Source organism: Myotis daubentonii, chromosome 9 (assembly GCF_963259705.1).
Source record: "Myotis daubentonii chromosome 9, mMyoDau2.1, whole genome shotgun sequence".
Lineage (NCBI taxonomy): Eukaryota > Metazoa > Chordata > Mammalia > Chiroptera > Vespertilionidae > Myotis > Myotis daubentonii.
In genome coordinates, this window is record NC_081848.1 from 80,549,130 (window position 1) to 80,561,896 (window position 12,767).

General features: G+C 55.0%; 1 protein-coding gene across 1 annotated transcript in view; it reads right to left on the reverse strand.

Annotated features, from left to right (window-relative positions):
* Positions 1 to 357: 357 nt before the first annotated feature.
* The window catches only part of PACS1 (phosphofurin acidic cluster sorting protein 1), a 99,048-nt gene continuing 86,638 nt past the window's right edge, over positions 358 to 12,767 (reverse strand). The window contains exons 14-24 of the mRNA XM_059710026.1: positions 11,568 to 11,672; positions 10,894 to 11,000; positions 10,137 to 10,291; positions 9,901 to 10,011; positions 8,652 to 8,754; positions 8,181 to 8,223; positions 6,071 to 6,110; positions 5,688 to 5,826; positions 3,334 to 3,560; positions 1,858 to 1,977; positions 358 to 1,733 (exon numbers count right to left, since the gene is read on the reverse strand). Coding sequence (XP_059566009.1) covers positions 1,618 to 1,733; positions 1,858 to 1,977; positions 3,334 to 3,560; positions 5,688 to 5,826; positions 6,071 to 6,110; positions 8,181 to 8,223; positions 8,652 to 8,754; positions 9,901 to 10,011; positions 10,137 to 10,291; positions 10,894 to 11,000; positions 11,568 to 11,672 — 1,266 coding nt within the window. The 3' untranslated portion in view covers positions 358 to 1,617. The remainder of the gene's footprint in view (positions 1,734 to 1,857; positions 1,978 to 3,333; positions 3,561 to 5,687; positions 5,827 to 6,070; positions 6,111 to 8,180; positions 8,224 to 8,651; positions 8,755 to 9,900; positions 10,012 to 10,136; positions 10,292 to 10,893; positions 11,001 to 11,567; positions 11,673 to 12,767) is intronic.

Sequence of the window (12,767 nt, forward strand, 5' to 3'; positions counted from 1 at the left end):
ACTTCACCAACAGCCAGAAACTAGGAGTCAGCCTGGTAGGGGAAGAAGCCAAGTGCTAATCTTCAATCAGAAGAGAACCCGCAACATGTTGCTATCTTGGGAGGTGGGTTTGGGAATGCTGGATCCCAGGGGAAAAGGGGACTTCAGTGGGAATGGTGTTATTTCTGTTTCTGATTTCTGCTTGCCCCCTAATGACAAGACACCTTCCTGCCTGTTTTACAATGAAAAACATGGGATTTGCTTCTTTCCAAAGCCAGTTCCTGGTTGATTTTGAGCCAAGTTGGCTGAACTGTGCAGAGGGGTGGGGGTTGGACAGACTCTGTCTCACAGCGAGAGGCAAAGAAGTCCAAGGCTTGCTAGTTGGTAAGAAATCAATTTATTGAATGAAAAAGGCAGCGTCCACTCAGTCCCTCCCACTCCACCCTCTTGGGGCAGGACAGTGGCACAGCCCAGGAGATGCTCTGGGTAGCGGGGCTGAGCCGTGGGTAAGGGCTGGAGGAGTCTGAGGGTGGTATGGAGAATGAGAAAGACAGTTTTCAAAAGGAAGTTATGTGCAAACTTCTGGAAGGGGTGAGGGCAACAGTAAAGTTCTGGAGGTGCTGGTGGGGGATGGAGGGACTCAGTGTGCCTCAGCCTCTTTGGAGAAGGCTGATGGTCGAGGCTGAGGGGCTCAGACCCTGAGTCCCCAGTGAGGGAAGGTATGGATGGAGCCTGCTGGAGGGACCCCGGGCTGGGAGGCTGGGGTTTCAGCCCAAACCAGGGGCCCAGGAGCGAGGCAGGAAGTACAGGACCAGAGAAAGGGAGACAAATGGACATGAGTGGGAACAGGGGGTGAAGGGGCTGGGGCCACAGACAGTACACTGTGGGGGTCTGTCTCCCAGCTCTGCAGAGTCCAGCGTTTCAGGAAGAGGCAGAGCTGTGCTGGGTGAAGGGGCGGGAGCAGAGGGAGAGTCATCAACAAGGGAAGCCACGGGGCAGGGACCAGAGCCCAGGTGCGTCACATACACTACCGAGACCGGCGTGCAGAGGACCAAAGAAATGCTCAGGACACAGGCCACAGCTACAGGGGACTTGGGGGTGGTGAGGCAATGTGTGTGGGCAGACCAGGAAGGCCACTCCGTCGTAGAGATACACAGCATCGCCACAGAAATGCTGTCCGGGGGTGAGGGAGAGGTGGGAGCTGCCCGTGACTGGAGGGGAGGGATCCTGGCGGCCAGGCTGAGAGCTGGGCTGTAGAAAACAGGGGGACTGGACTCCCTGCTCAGGATTCCAGGTAGCCTATTTCCAGGAAGGGGACCAGTGCCACTGGGGAAAAGAGGTTGGAAGTCAGGCGAAGGCAGGCCAGGAGGACTCAATTCCAGGGACTGGCACCAGAAAGCAAAATCAACATGCCTCGGGCCAGCAGGAGGAAGGAAGAGGTGGAAAAAAGGAGGGAGGGCTCGCCCAGGATGAGCCCGAGCAGTGGGATGGGGGCAGCATCTCCAGTGGTAGTGTCCTTCGGGACTAGGCAAGGGAGATGCAGGCCCCAGGGCCAGGAAAGGGGGTGCTGGACCTGGGCCTGCTGGCCCCCCTGCCCACAGGCAGTGAGGCGGGTGGCAGTGCCAGGAAACAGTGCCCTTAGGTGGTCTTGCTGCCACTGAACAGTCCCACTGGAAAGTGCTTGACATGGGTGGGCCACTGGGCCGCCAGCTGGAAGAACTTGATGTCACTCCACTCGACTCCGTCGATGGACACTGGGGTGACAGGAGAAGGGAGGTGTGACCAGGACCACTAAGCCATCTTCCTAGGGTCCCTGGGGGGGAGGGCAGCACCTCCCTGCCCCACAGTCCCTTGTCCCCCTGTCCCGGCTGCACCCACCTCTCAGCATGGTCTGCTGCTGCTTGGCAGAGCAAATGAGACGACTGATGCCTTCGATGACCTGGCTCTTAGAATCTACCTCCTTTTCTCGAGGTTTCTTGCTCAGGAAGATGGTGGGAACTGGAAAGCAAGCAGGAACCCATCTGTCACAGCCCCTGGTAAAGCAGCCAATCCTCTCCTCCCCCACTACTTCCCTTTCTTCTGTGGGAAGGGGAAGTGATTTGCAAAAAGCCAATCCTTCGTCCCAGGTTCCCAGGATCTTGGAGTTCCTGCCCTGTCCCAGCACGGGCCTCTCCCACACCCCAGGCTACACCATCGTCATGTGTAATGAGGAACTGGGCCCAGATGGCCTCTGAAGCCCCTTCCAGCTCCATATCCTAGGCAGCCTGGGGGGAGCTCGCAGGCCATGCAGGGCTGGGCTTTCTACCAGTTCTGCCCGTGTTTGTACCAGCTCTGCCTGGGCTGTAGACCTTGTTCCATTCCTGCTTGAGGAGTGGCAAGAACCGGAGGGCACTGCTGGGCCCACAGGCCTCCCGCCTCAGGCCAGTCTCGGGGGTGCAGATGCAGGTTTTGGCACAGCCCCTACCTACCGCCCCCTCAGGGATCTCTGTGGAACAGAGATACGAACAGGCTGAGGTGCTTTGGGGTGTTGGAGGGAGGGTCCAGCAGATGAAGGAAGCCTCTGTCCTGACTGCTGGGGAGGTGGGGTGCTAGGAGGGCCCTAGAGTCACCTGGCCACTGTAGGTACACAGCCAGACCTGCAGGTTTACAACCAAAACTGACAGCAGTGAGTGCTGCCCAGCACTGTCCTGGTTGTGTGGATTCCTGCCCGAGTCTCCCAGAGTGCAGGACCCAGGGCCACTCCAACTCTTCCTCTGGTGCCTTAAGCCACCCCTCTTATCTGGAATGGGCTGTATTCTCCTTAAGTCTCCCCCCGCACCCAGGACATGTTTTTATTGATTTTAGAGAGGGAGGGGAAGGGAGAGAGAAAGAAACATCAATGTGAGAGAGAACCCAGGGATCGAACCCACAACCCTTTGGTGTATGGGATGATGCTCCAACCAACTGGGCCACTTGGCCAGGGCTCCCCTTTACTGTAAGGCTTGAGCGGCCTCCAGGGTGTGGTGTGAATGTGCTGCTCCAAGGGGTCACGTGATCTTGGGGCTGTTGCATGGAGGTGTCCTCCTCTGTCACCCCATCTATCCCCGAGGGCAGTGGCCAAAAGGCTCCCTTCCTATGGCAGCACTAGGTGCCTTGGTCCCAGAGGTGTTGATGCTCAGTAGACAGGGACCAATGACTCACTGGGGACCATTCCTTCGTTACAGAGGGGAGGCAGGACCCCTGGGGACCACATGATACTTGCACTGCTTCACCCTCATCCAAGGTCTCTCAGAAGCAGATTCCTGTCCAGACCCTGAGAGAGGAGACGAGTAGGTCTGGTGGCCCTGATCGTCCCTGGCCTCAGATGTCACTTGCCTTTCTTGTTCTTCTCTTTGGTGACCACGGTCATCGCCATGGTGCTGGAGAGCTGGGCCTCCCCACCATGGGGCAGGCGGGAAACCTGCACTGAGCGGAAGACACTCTTAAGGGTGTTCTTGGAGCTGGCATCTCTCTTGTCACCTTCCCTCCTCCGCTCGCCGGGGTGGCCGAGCCAGTAGTCCACCTGGAGGCCAATCACGTCCCCATATGGGCTGCTGGGGCTCCTGGAGAAGGGAGCAAAAATGGAGAGTAGGTTCTGCCCTCAGTTCCCAACTACATGGCCAGGTGGGGGTGGGGGGCTGAGTGGGGACCACCAGGCTGTGGGAGGGGTGAGAGGTGGTTGACCAAGTGGCTCCAGGGTCCCTCTAGTCTCACAGAAGTGGCTCATGAGGGAGTGAGAGGCTGATCTGAGGAGAAAGCCAGGAGAGGGCGAAGACTGGGATCAGTGTGAGGGAAGCAATGAGGGAGGAGGAAACAGAAGATGCTTTATGGAGGAAAAAGGTGTGTGCATACACACACATGTGTGCACAGGCACCACACACCTGCACGTGCACACACACCAAGCAAAACCGGCCAGAGGTCAGAGGTTAGGTGGGGCAGAGGCGGCAGCATGGCTGTAGCAGCCCTGGGAAGCGGATGGAGGCTGACCTGCAGCTCTCTTGCTCCTGGCACTTCTAGCACAGGGATAATTTTAGCTCCAAGGAGAAAAAGAGCTGATGTTTTCTTGAAAAGGAGGCGTCAGACACAATAGGAACAGAGGCTACAAAGTCATCTGACATTTCTCTCTTTCTGCCTGGTTTCAGCGGTGCTCGGAAGTACAAGCTTAAACTGGCAGGGGCTGACCCAGGCCCCCCAGGAAGCCTGGAACCCGTATCACTGGGACCACATGTGGGATTTCCTCCTTTTCCTGCTCTGGCCCTTCACGGAGGGAAATGAAAAGGGGGAGAGGGTGGAGAACAGGGTTAGGCAGGCTTCTCGCCATCTAAGACCACTTCAGACTCCTCAGGGGCCACTGTCACTGGTGGTTCTGGAAAAGCCGCTGGCCAGGCCTACCCTCTCTGTTGCCACAAGGACCATCATCAGAGGGAAGAGAAAGAGGCGGAGGCTGAAGGAAGGGAAACGGAGGGAGGAGCAGCAGGGGCACCTTTCTGTTCCTGACCCAGGCCAGCTCCTCTCCCACCTCAGAGCCTGTCCCCTCGCTCCCCCACAGAGCGCCTGCTCCTCTGCCCCAAGGCTCAAGGGACAGCTGCCTGCAGGGGCCTCCCTGGACATGGGCTCTAAATTCTGGATCCTAAGAAATTCCTTCTCCTTCCTAACCAACCCCCTCACCCAACATACTTCCCACGGCACCTCCTGCAATCCATGCAGTTTGAATTTCTGTGTTGCTTTGACCTTGCCGGGGCCCAGGAGCCTGAGCTCCAGGACAGGGGACTGCCTGTCTCAGTCACAGTGACAGCTCCATTGCGCGGATGGACAGACTGTAAACATGAGAGACAGCAGCACCTCCCCTGTGCCAGGCACACACTGTGACCCGACTACTTCACTTCTCTCACAGGTCAGAAATGAAGCTTAGCAACTTGTCCAAGGCACAAAAATTCTTTGCTTGACCCAACTTCAGTCAGGCTCCCAAATCTTCTCGAGATCCACCTGTGCACTTCCTTATAAAAGTTTTAGCAAAAACCTTGCTAAGTCACCTAGCAAGAACCTCCACCATCCATATCTGATCAGGTTCCACGCCCCCGCCCCCGCCCCCTGGAGATGTCAGATGCCTTGACTTGTCTCCATCAAGAATCCTATGAGGTCAGTTTAGCCAGAATCTCCCACCCCCGATGCTTCCTCTAGTAACTTTCCACTCACTGACCCCCACCGCTTCTTGGCTACAAACCCTCACTTGTTTATGCTGTATTTGAGATGAGCCCCATCTCTCTCCCCATCATAGTGATTCCTATCCCTATCAAGACAGCCCCCCTTTGAACAGAGTCATAAAGGCTCCCTTACGGTGCTGTAAGTGTCCCTGACTATAACGGAACCGCAGCTCAAACCCAGGTGGGTCCGACTCTCATGCTCACTCTTTCCACCACGCTGGGCAGAATCAAGACAAGACGTGCGCACAGTGCTTTACAGGCTACAAAGGGCCCCTCAGTCAACCCTGCAACTGCGAGGCAGACAGAGCTGTGTGATGAGTTGCCCAGCCAGTGACCTAAGCCTCTGCATTCTAATCAGTGTTCTCACCACCATACTACCCTCTAAACTCAGTGTGCTGCCACTGTGCCACGATGCCGCAGGGTAGGGAGGTCCTGGACCCTGAGGGAGGGACACACAGGAAAGACAGGTACAGGTGAGAGCCTTACCCCACGACGGCGAGGGCACTGCTCATGGACGGGGAGGAAGGAGGGGTGGCCGTGGCATCTCGGCTCAGGCCTGAGCTGGAGGGTGGGGACGTGGAGGGCACAGTGAGGCTGACCACAGGTGCGTCGTCCCCTTCGCCTGCTGGGTGACAAACACAGTTGGCCAGAGGAAGCCACTCCTGACCAGCTGGTGGCAGTGGTTGAGGTAGCCTCTGTCTCAGTGGCAGCCTGCTCTCCTTTGGGCCTTAGATACCTGCCCTCCAGCCCCTGCCACCGCTTCACTGGGGAGTGAGGGTCCCAGCGCTCCTGCTCAAACTCTGACACCCAAAGTCTGCACCTCTGGCCTGCTGGCCTCACTCCGTAGAAGCAGAGGGGCCCCAGCTCACCTGTAGCAGGAGAGTCTTCCACCAGCCCCACCTTCACCACCTGGGAGAAAAGGAGACACCAAAGCTGCACCCAACTAGAAGCAGATGGTTGAGAACAACAGCCATTACTACACACTATTTCCGTGGTCGGCAAACCGCGGCTCGCCAGCCACATGCGGCTCTTTGGCCCCTTGAGTATGGCTCTTCCACAAAATACCACTTGCGGGTGCGCACATACAGTGTGATTGAAACTTCGTGGCCCATGCACAGAAGTCAGTATTTTGTGGAAGAGCCACACTCAAGGGGCCAAAGAGCCGCATGTGGCTGGCGAGCCATGGTTTGCCGAGCCACAGTTTGCCGACCACTGCACTATTTGATTGTGGGCTTTTAAAATCTTTGCAAATCCAGAGCAGCCCAGAACTGTGAGATGTGAAAATACCAGTTCCCAAAAACGAGGTGGGGCCCCAGGAGACCTCACGCTCTTCACTAGGGATGAGGGCCAGCAGGAACCATTTCCATGTCCTGATCTCCTTTCGTCTAAGAAAGATCACAAGGGTGGGAGGCCATCTTCTCAAATCAGAGAAAGAAATGAAGAGCCACCCTGAGAAAGTGGGGAGACAGTGTGGCAGGGGAGGAGCTCTCTGTGCCTGCCTGTTGCAGCAAGCCAAGAGAAGACACAGCCATGTGACACCTGCTCCCTCCTTTCCAGACTTCCTGGAATCTGGAGGAATACTAATGGGGGGGGCTCCCAGCTTCAACCCCCGGGAGGCAGTGGGGTCCACTCCAGCTTCCCAAATAATTTTAGATGGCGCATAGTGAATTCTGGGAAGGATAGAGGGCGCCCTCCAGTGTCCAGAAAAGAGCATAGCTAGAGACAGACCATTTGTCACAGCTGTGATATCAAGGGATTCAAGTCCTCTGTACTGGCAGGGGGGGGGGGGGGGGGGGGCCCGCGGTTCTACCACCTGGCAGAGACTCAGCAGAACTGGGAGGCCACAGAAGGTGGACCCTGAGGACTGGCGTGAGGTGGAGATCATGCCCAGATGGTCCCCTTGAGGCTGGCTGCTTAGAACATAATGCTGCCATTCTTAGAATTTCCTATGCATTTAGACCCAGTAAGTAACACATCGATACTCAGAGCTTCCTGGATATGACTCCTTTTGCTTCCCTGGCATTGAAATATGCTGTCACCAACTTTGTTTGAATTTTAGATTTTTTTATATCTCTCTCTTGGCTGTGATGATGTGAGTCAGACCGTCACCCAGGCTACAGGCCACAGTCTGGGGCCTCCAACACGACTATTGGAGCAGCTCCAGTGGCAAATGGGGACTGACTGGAGCAGCCAGAAGGGAGGCTGTGTACGGTATGAGAAAGGGCCAGTGAATGTGCCTAGGGTCAGCCCTCTCCCAAGACCCAAGACATCTAGAGTCTGGGCCGAGCAGAGAGAGGGACAGTGGGAGCTGGCCCTCACCTGCCCCTTCGCCCAGAAGCTAGAAGAGTCCTCAAGGAGACTATGCAAAAAGATACAAGCTGATCTGGAAGGGAAATGTGAACATCCTGTACATGGAAACTGAGTTTCAGCCATGCTTCTGTGGTATGGCCTGGCCCCGGCAGATCAGTTCTGTCCCGGGGCTCCCTCTCTTGGTAAGTCTCTGTCTTGTGGCCCAGTCACACCAAATGAACCAAAGATCAGTACCACTGACACCAAAGAAGTCCATGACGTGTTCCGTGTGTTTTCAAAATCCAATGGTATAGAGATTCTCCCTTGACTACACAGGAAGGGACAGAAGAGACCCTTATTCTCAGTGGTCTATCTGACCCTAAAGATGGAAACAAGCTACTTCTCAGACTTCTCTTCAGAATATCATTTCTCATTCCTTGTATGGGGCTGTCCTGTGCACTGTGGGATGTCAGCAGCATCCTGGTCTCTACCTACTAAATGCCAGTAGTACCCCCACTCCCAGCTGTGAGAACCTAAAATGTCTCAGACATTGCCAAATGTCTGGGGGAGAACCGCCTCCAGGTGGGAACCACTGTCTAGATGAGTCTGCTGTGTGTGCGCACGTGTGCGGCGAGGATAGGCAGGCGTGGGGGATGGGTGGGGCAGAGAGGAGAGACAGTCAGTACTCACGCCAATGAAGGGGATAAACTTCTGATACGAGTCTTCATCAGGGCTGTTGGGAGAGACAAGAGAGCTCCACAGTTACTGCGTGGAGAGCTTTTCACGTTTTATGGCAGCGTTCAGGGATCCAGACACTACTACCTGACATCTTCCCATCAGTTTCCAGGATGAAACGAGGAGCCACAAAATGGAGGCAAAAGACCCGATTCTGCACACTAGACCCCCTGCTCCCACTTCTGAGTGTCAGTCCCTGGGATGGGCTTCTCTGCACTGAGGACGCCCAGATGGGTGTGGAGGCCCAGGGCAAGGGAGCGCGGGCCTGAGTGGGAGGCAGCAAAAACACTGACTCTCTCTAGCTTTCACATTTTCCTGGGTTTCTACACCGGGAAATGGTAGGAAGGAAAATGTGAAAAAGCAAAGAAGATTCAAGATTGACCTAAGCCACCCCACCTGTAAGAAATGCCACAAAGAGAAACTTACAACTTATGCCTGCAGGTCAACATGGCTTCAGCCACAGGAAGCTGGTGCGTCACACCCGCGCCGTTGATGTACTGCATCACTCGCCCCACTACGTCCAGTTGCTCTGCAGAAAAGCCAGGAGATAACACCGATGGAGTTTAGTAGGCAGATCCGACAACCCGCTTAGAGAGACCCATGGGAAGACCTGGGAGTGGAGGTAGAAAAAGGGTTCCAAAGACCTGATTTTTTTTTTTTTAAATCTATATATATAAAAGGCTACTATGCAAAGTGTCCCCTTGGGAATTCAACTGGGAGACTGTGAATTAGAAAGCTCACTATGACGTGTGCTGACTACCAGGGGACAGTGCAGAATGAAGGAAGGCCCCAATCGGCCCTGATCACCTGCCAGGTCTAGGGACCCTAAAGGTGCAAGATTTCGTGCACTGGGCCTCTAGTTAAATATATTTTAATTGATTTCAGAGAGGAAGAGAGAGGGAGAGGTAGAAACATCAATGAAGAAAGAGAATCATTGATCAGCTGCCTCATGTACACCCCCTACTGGGGATTGAGCCTGCAACCCAGGCATGTGACCTTGACCAGAATCAAACCTAGGACACTTCAGTCCATACGCTGACACTCTATCTACTGAGCCAAACCAGCCAGGGCTGATGGTTCTGACTAAATGCACGATAGACCAAAGCACTGTCCTTTCTCTTCCAACCTGTCTTGCTCTTTCCCAGGCTAACCACGCTCCAGCCTCCATCTTTGCTCACACCAACCTCGTAACCCAAAGAATCCCCTCTTCTCTAGTAATCTGTGCCCATCACTTCCTTCAAGGTCTGAGGAAGCATTTGCCACCTCAGCCTTGCAGACCTCCATCTCGCTCCAATCCCTGCCACCTTACTCTGCATTTCAGGATAATATGGCTGGTGTGTTATTCATGTATCAACAGATAGCTCAGGAGCTATTTTCTGCTTCTATCTCATCTGTACAACTAGCATGCTCCCTCTCCCCCCCCAGTACCCCCATGGCCCTCCTTATTTTTAGATGTACAGGAGCAGAACAAATAAATGGCAGAGACTAAAATCATCCAGGGTGGAAGGGTTGCACTTAACAAGCCTCCTCTTAGAACTAAAAAGACAAACCTGAAGCGAGTGGGAGAGTTAGAGCCACAGGGGTAGTAAGCATACTCTCCAGCCTCCGTCAGCCAAGACCGGCCCTCTCTGAACCAGGCGGCATTCCGTCTCAATTCCTTACAGGGGGTTGTTACCTGACACTGGGGGCTCCGAGCGACTGAACAGGTCTCTCCAGCCAGAATCAAGGAAGGTGCTGCTATATCTACTGTCGACTGAGCCCAAGTATTTGGCCACAGGGTGAGAACCTGGTAGGTGGAGAGAAGGTGAACTGATTAGCAGACAGGATGTCGGCATGGCCTTTGGTCCCCGATTGTCCCTCCCTTGACCCAACCCACCACCCTGCTTCATGAGTGGGATCTGGCCTCTTTACCGAGGGGAATGATGAGAAAGCGCATGTAGCCAAGCCAATCGGAGGTCTTGCTGGCCAATGACTTGACGAAGAACCGGAGGATGGAGCTCAGGTAGGTCTGGCTGCCCAGTGCTGCCACCTTCACCGGCCGCGGCATGGAGGAGTTGCAGTTGCAGCTGGGGAGCAAGGGGACAGTCACCACCACTTTCCGGAGGTTCACAGCAGCCTGCTCAGAGGAAGGCTCCAAGCTCAGACTTGACTGATCTCAACAACCCACAGGGGAGAAACAAACCAACAAACAAAATAGTACAGAGAGAGGCAAAAACCAGTGCTTTTGAAATTATGGAGACATCCCGGATCAGAGAGGACGGGCCACGGTGGGCGTGACCCCAGATGTCGGATGCCCGGAGTCTCCTTCCCCCGGCAGGGACCCTGAGCCTCTGGGAGGCCCTAGGAGGGAAAGCTCTGACTCCGAATGCCAGGCAGCTCGGCACCGTTAGGGCTGGAGTAAAGGGTCTCTGTAAAACCCTGGGTTCTCTCTTCCTGGCTTCTCCATCCTGGGTTTAAGAGGATGAGGCAGGTCAAGTGTGGCAGGCATCCAGGATGGGAGACAGGGAGAGCAGGGACATCAGAGAACCACGCCTGCCACTGCCTGACCATGCACCAATGTGGACTCTCGGTCTGACAAGGCCAGGAGGTACTGTCACCACTTGGGAGTCAGGGTGGGAGGATGAGGTCAGAGGAACCCCAAAAGGCAGGAGAGGAGCCATGCCCTTACTAGCGCTGGATACGGGTGAGCAGGGCAGACAGTACAGCCTGGACCTCCACGGTGGAGCAGGTGCACACAACAGGCTTCCGCTGGTCCTGGAGCAGCTCTGCCACATACTGGGGTGGAGGAAAGGGGCAGAGACACTGGTAAGGCCACAGGGCAGAGACTCTGCTCCCCCACAGGAGCCAAGCTGCAGGGTCCTGTCCTCTGTCCTTCAGACCACTGAGGAGGAGGGATCTGGGCACTGGGGTCTAACTGGTTGGGCAGGGGTGAGTGGGAGCAGGCAGGGTGGGGGGGTGTCACTTTGCCCCTCTGAACCACCTTCACGGACTATGGCCAACCACTGGATTTTACAACACTTTGCACTCCTCAAGGTACCTTCCTTCGTGATGCTCTCTGACACACACAACCCCCCTGGAAGAAGGTAGGACAGGTGATATTGTTGCCTTTTTTACAGATGAGGAAGGTGAGGTACCGAAAGTTAGTACTTAAGGTCCCCTAGGCTGGAAAAGGACAGAAATAGGACTAGAACCCAGAGCCTGGGCTTGGCTCAGGGTAGGAGGGGCCTGAGGTATGGGGGTTATTTTCCTATTCTTCTAAGCCCTGCCTCTCATACACACCCCTGGGTGTCTTTTGCTCTCCAGAACCTTCCCTCCCCAGACCTGTGGTCTTCAGTGCTGTACCTGGCCCTGCCAATCAGTGGTGTTCACAAGGATGACATTTTCTGGGAGGGCTGCGTCTGACACCAGGATCTGGTTCAGTTGGTCATATACCACCTTTCTTGGAATCTGCAGGGACAAAAGTGTCTGTGAGGCAGTCCCCAGGGAGCTGGAGAGTGGCGCTGGGTAGGCTAGTGAGAATTTGTGGAGCAGGGGTATTTGGACACTAGGACTTTGTGGAGGAGACACAGTATCACACTGGCCAGACCAAAAAGGAAAGGAGGACAAAGAATAAGCAGAGTGCTCAGAGAACACTTGCATCCACAGGCACAGACCACAGCAGCCTCCTGACAGGGAGGGCAGACCGAGAGATGCAGCAGGCATCCCACCATGGGAGCAGGACAGGCAGTGGAGGACCAGGAGAGGAGGGGGGATGGGGAGCAGGTGCTCAACAGGAGCGAAATGAGGGCACTGGGGAGAGGATTAATGAGTGGCAATGAGTGCTGTGCAGGGAGCCCTGCTGCCACAGGAACGAGGCATCTCAGGACCAGTGATTAACCAGAAAGACAACACGGCGCCCCAGGCGCCGGGCTATTCTAGTCTCTGGTTCATTTCCAGCTAGGTAAAACGCCAAACGCAGGAAGCCTCACTGACATAACTTTCAATATTTATCCGGTAAATAAGCAGGCTTGCTGCTAACTCCAGAACAGAAGCTGCGTGAGGGGTCAGTTTAGAGCAAGTCCTTCCCAACCCGTGGCACCACTGACCTTCCAAAGGAAAACATGGTCCCCAAGGCCCAGTTCCTGTGTGCTTCCCAGTTTCGCTTAGGCCTTTCAATCAAAATGCTTTACTCCCACTGATTTGGCAGCTTGAAATTAGAATAAAGGGCCCACAACAGGACTGAAGGTATCCGAGTTCAGGTTGGTGACGTCCAGTGAGATTGTGACGGCTGCCATCTTCTAGAACCGAGTCACCGCACAAACTAACCTCTGACGGAGGCAGAGGAGGCCAAACAAACCAGAGGGGTGGGACTGCCACCTGGGGCCGAAGGCAGGCTGGGTCAATGCTGGCATTTCTTGCCCCATCCCCTGCTCCCTGAAAACAGCCTGGAAGCCAATTCCACACTAGTAGTAATACAAGTGCGCTAGACTTCTCTATTTAGGTATGTTTTCAGGACTTTTATTTAGAACATTTCTAAGTAGTCCTCCTTTCCTCTCAGCTAAC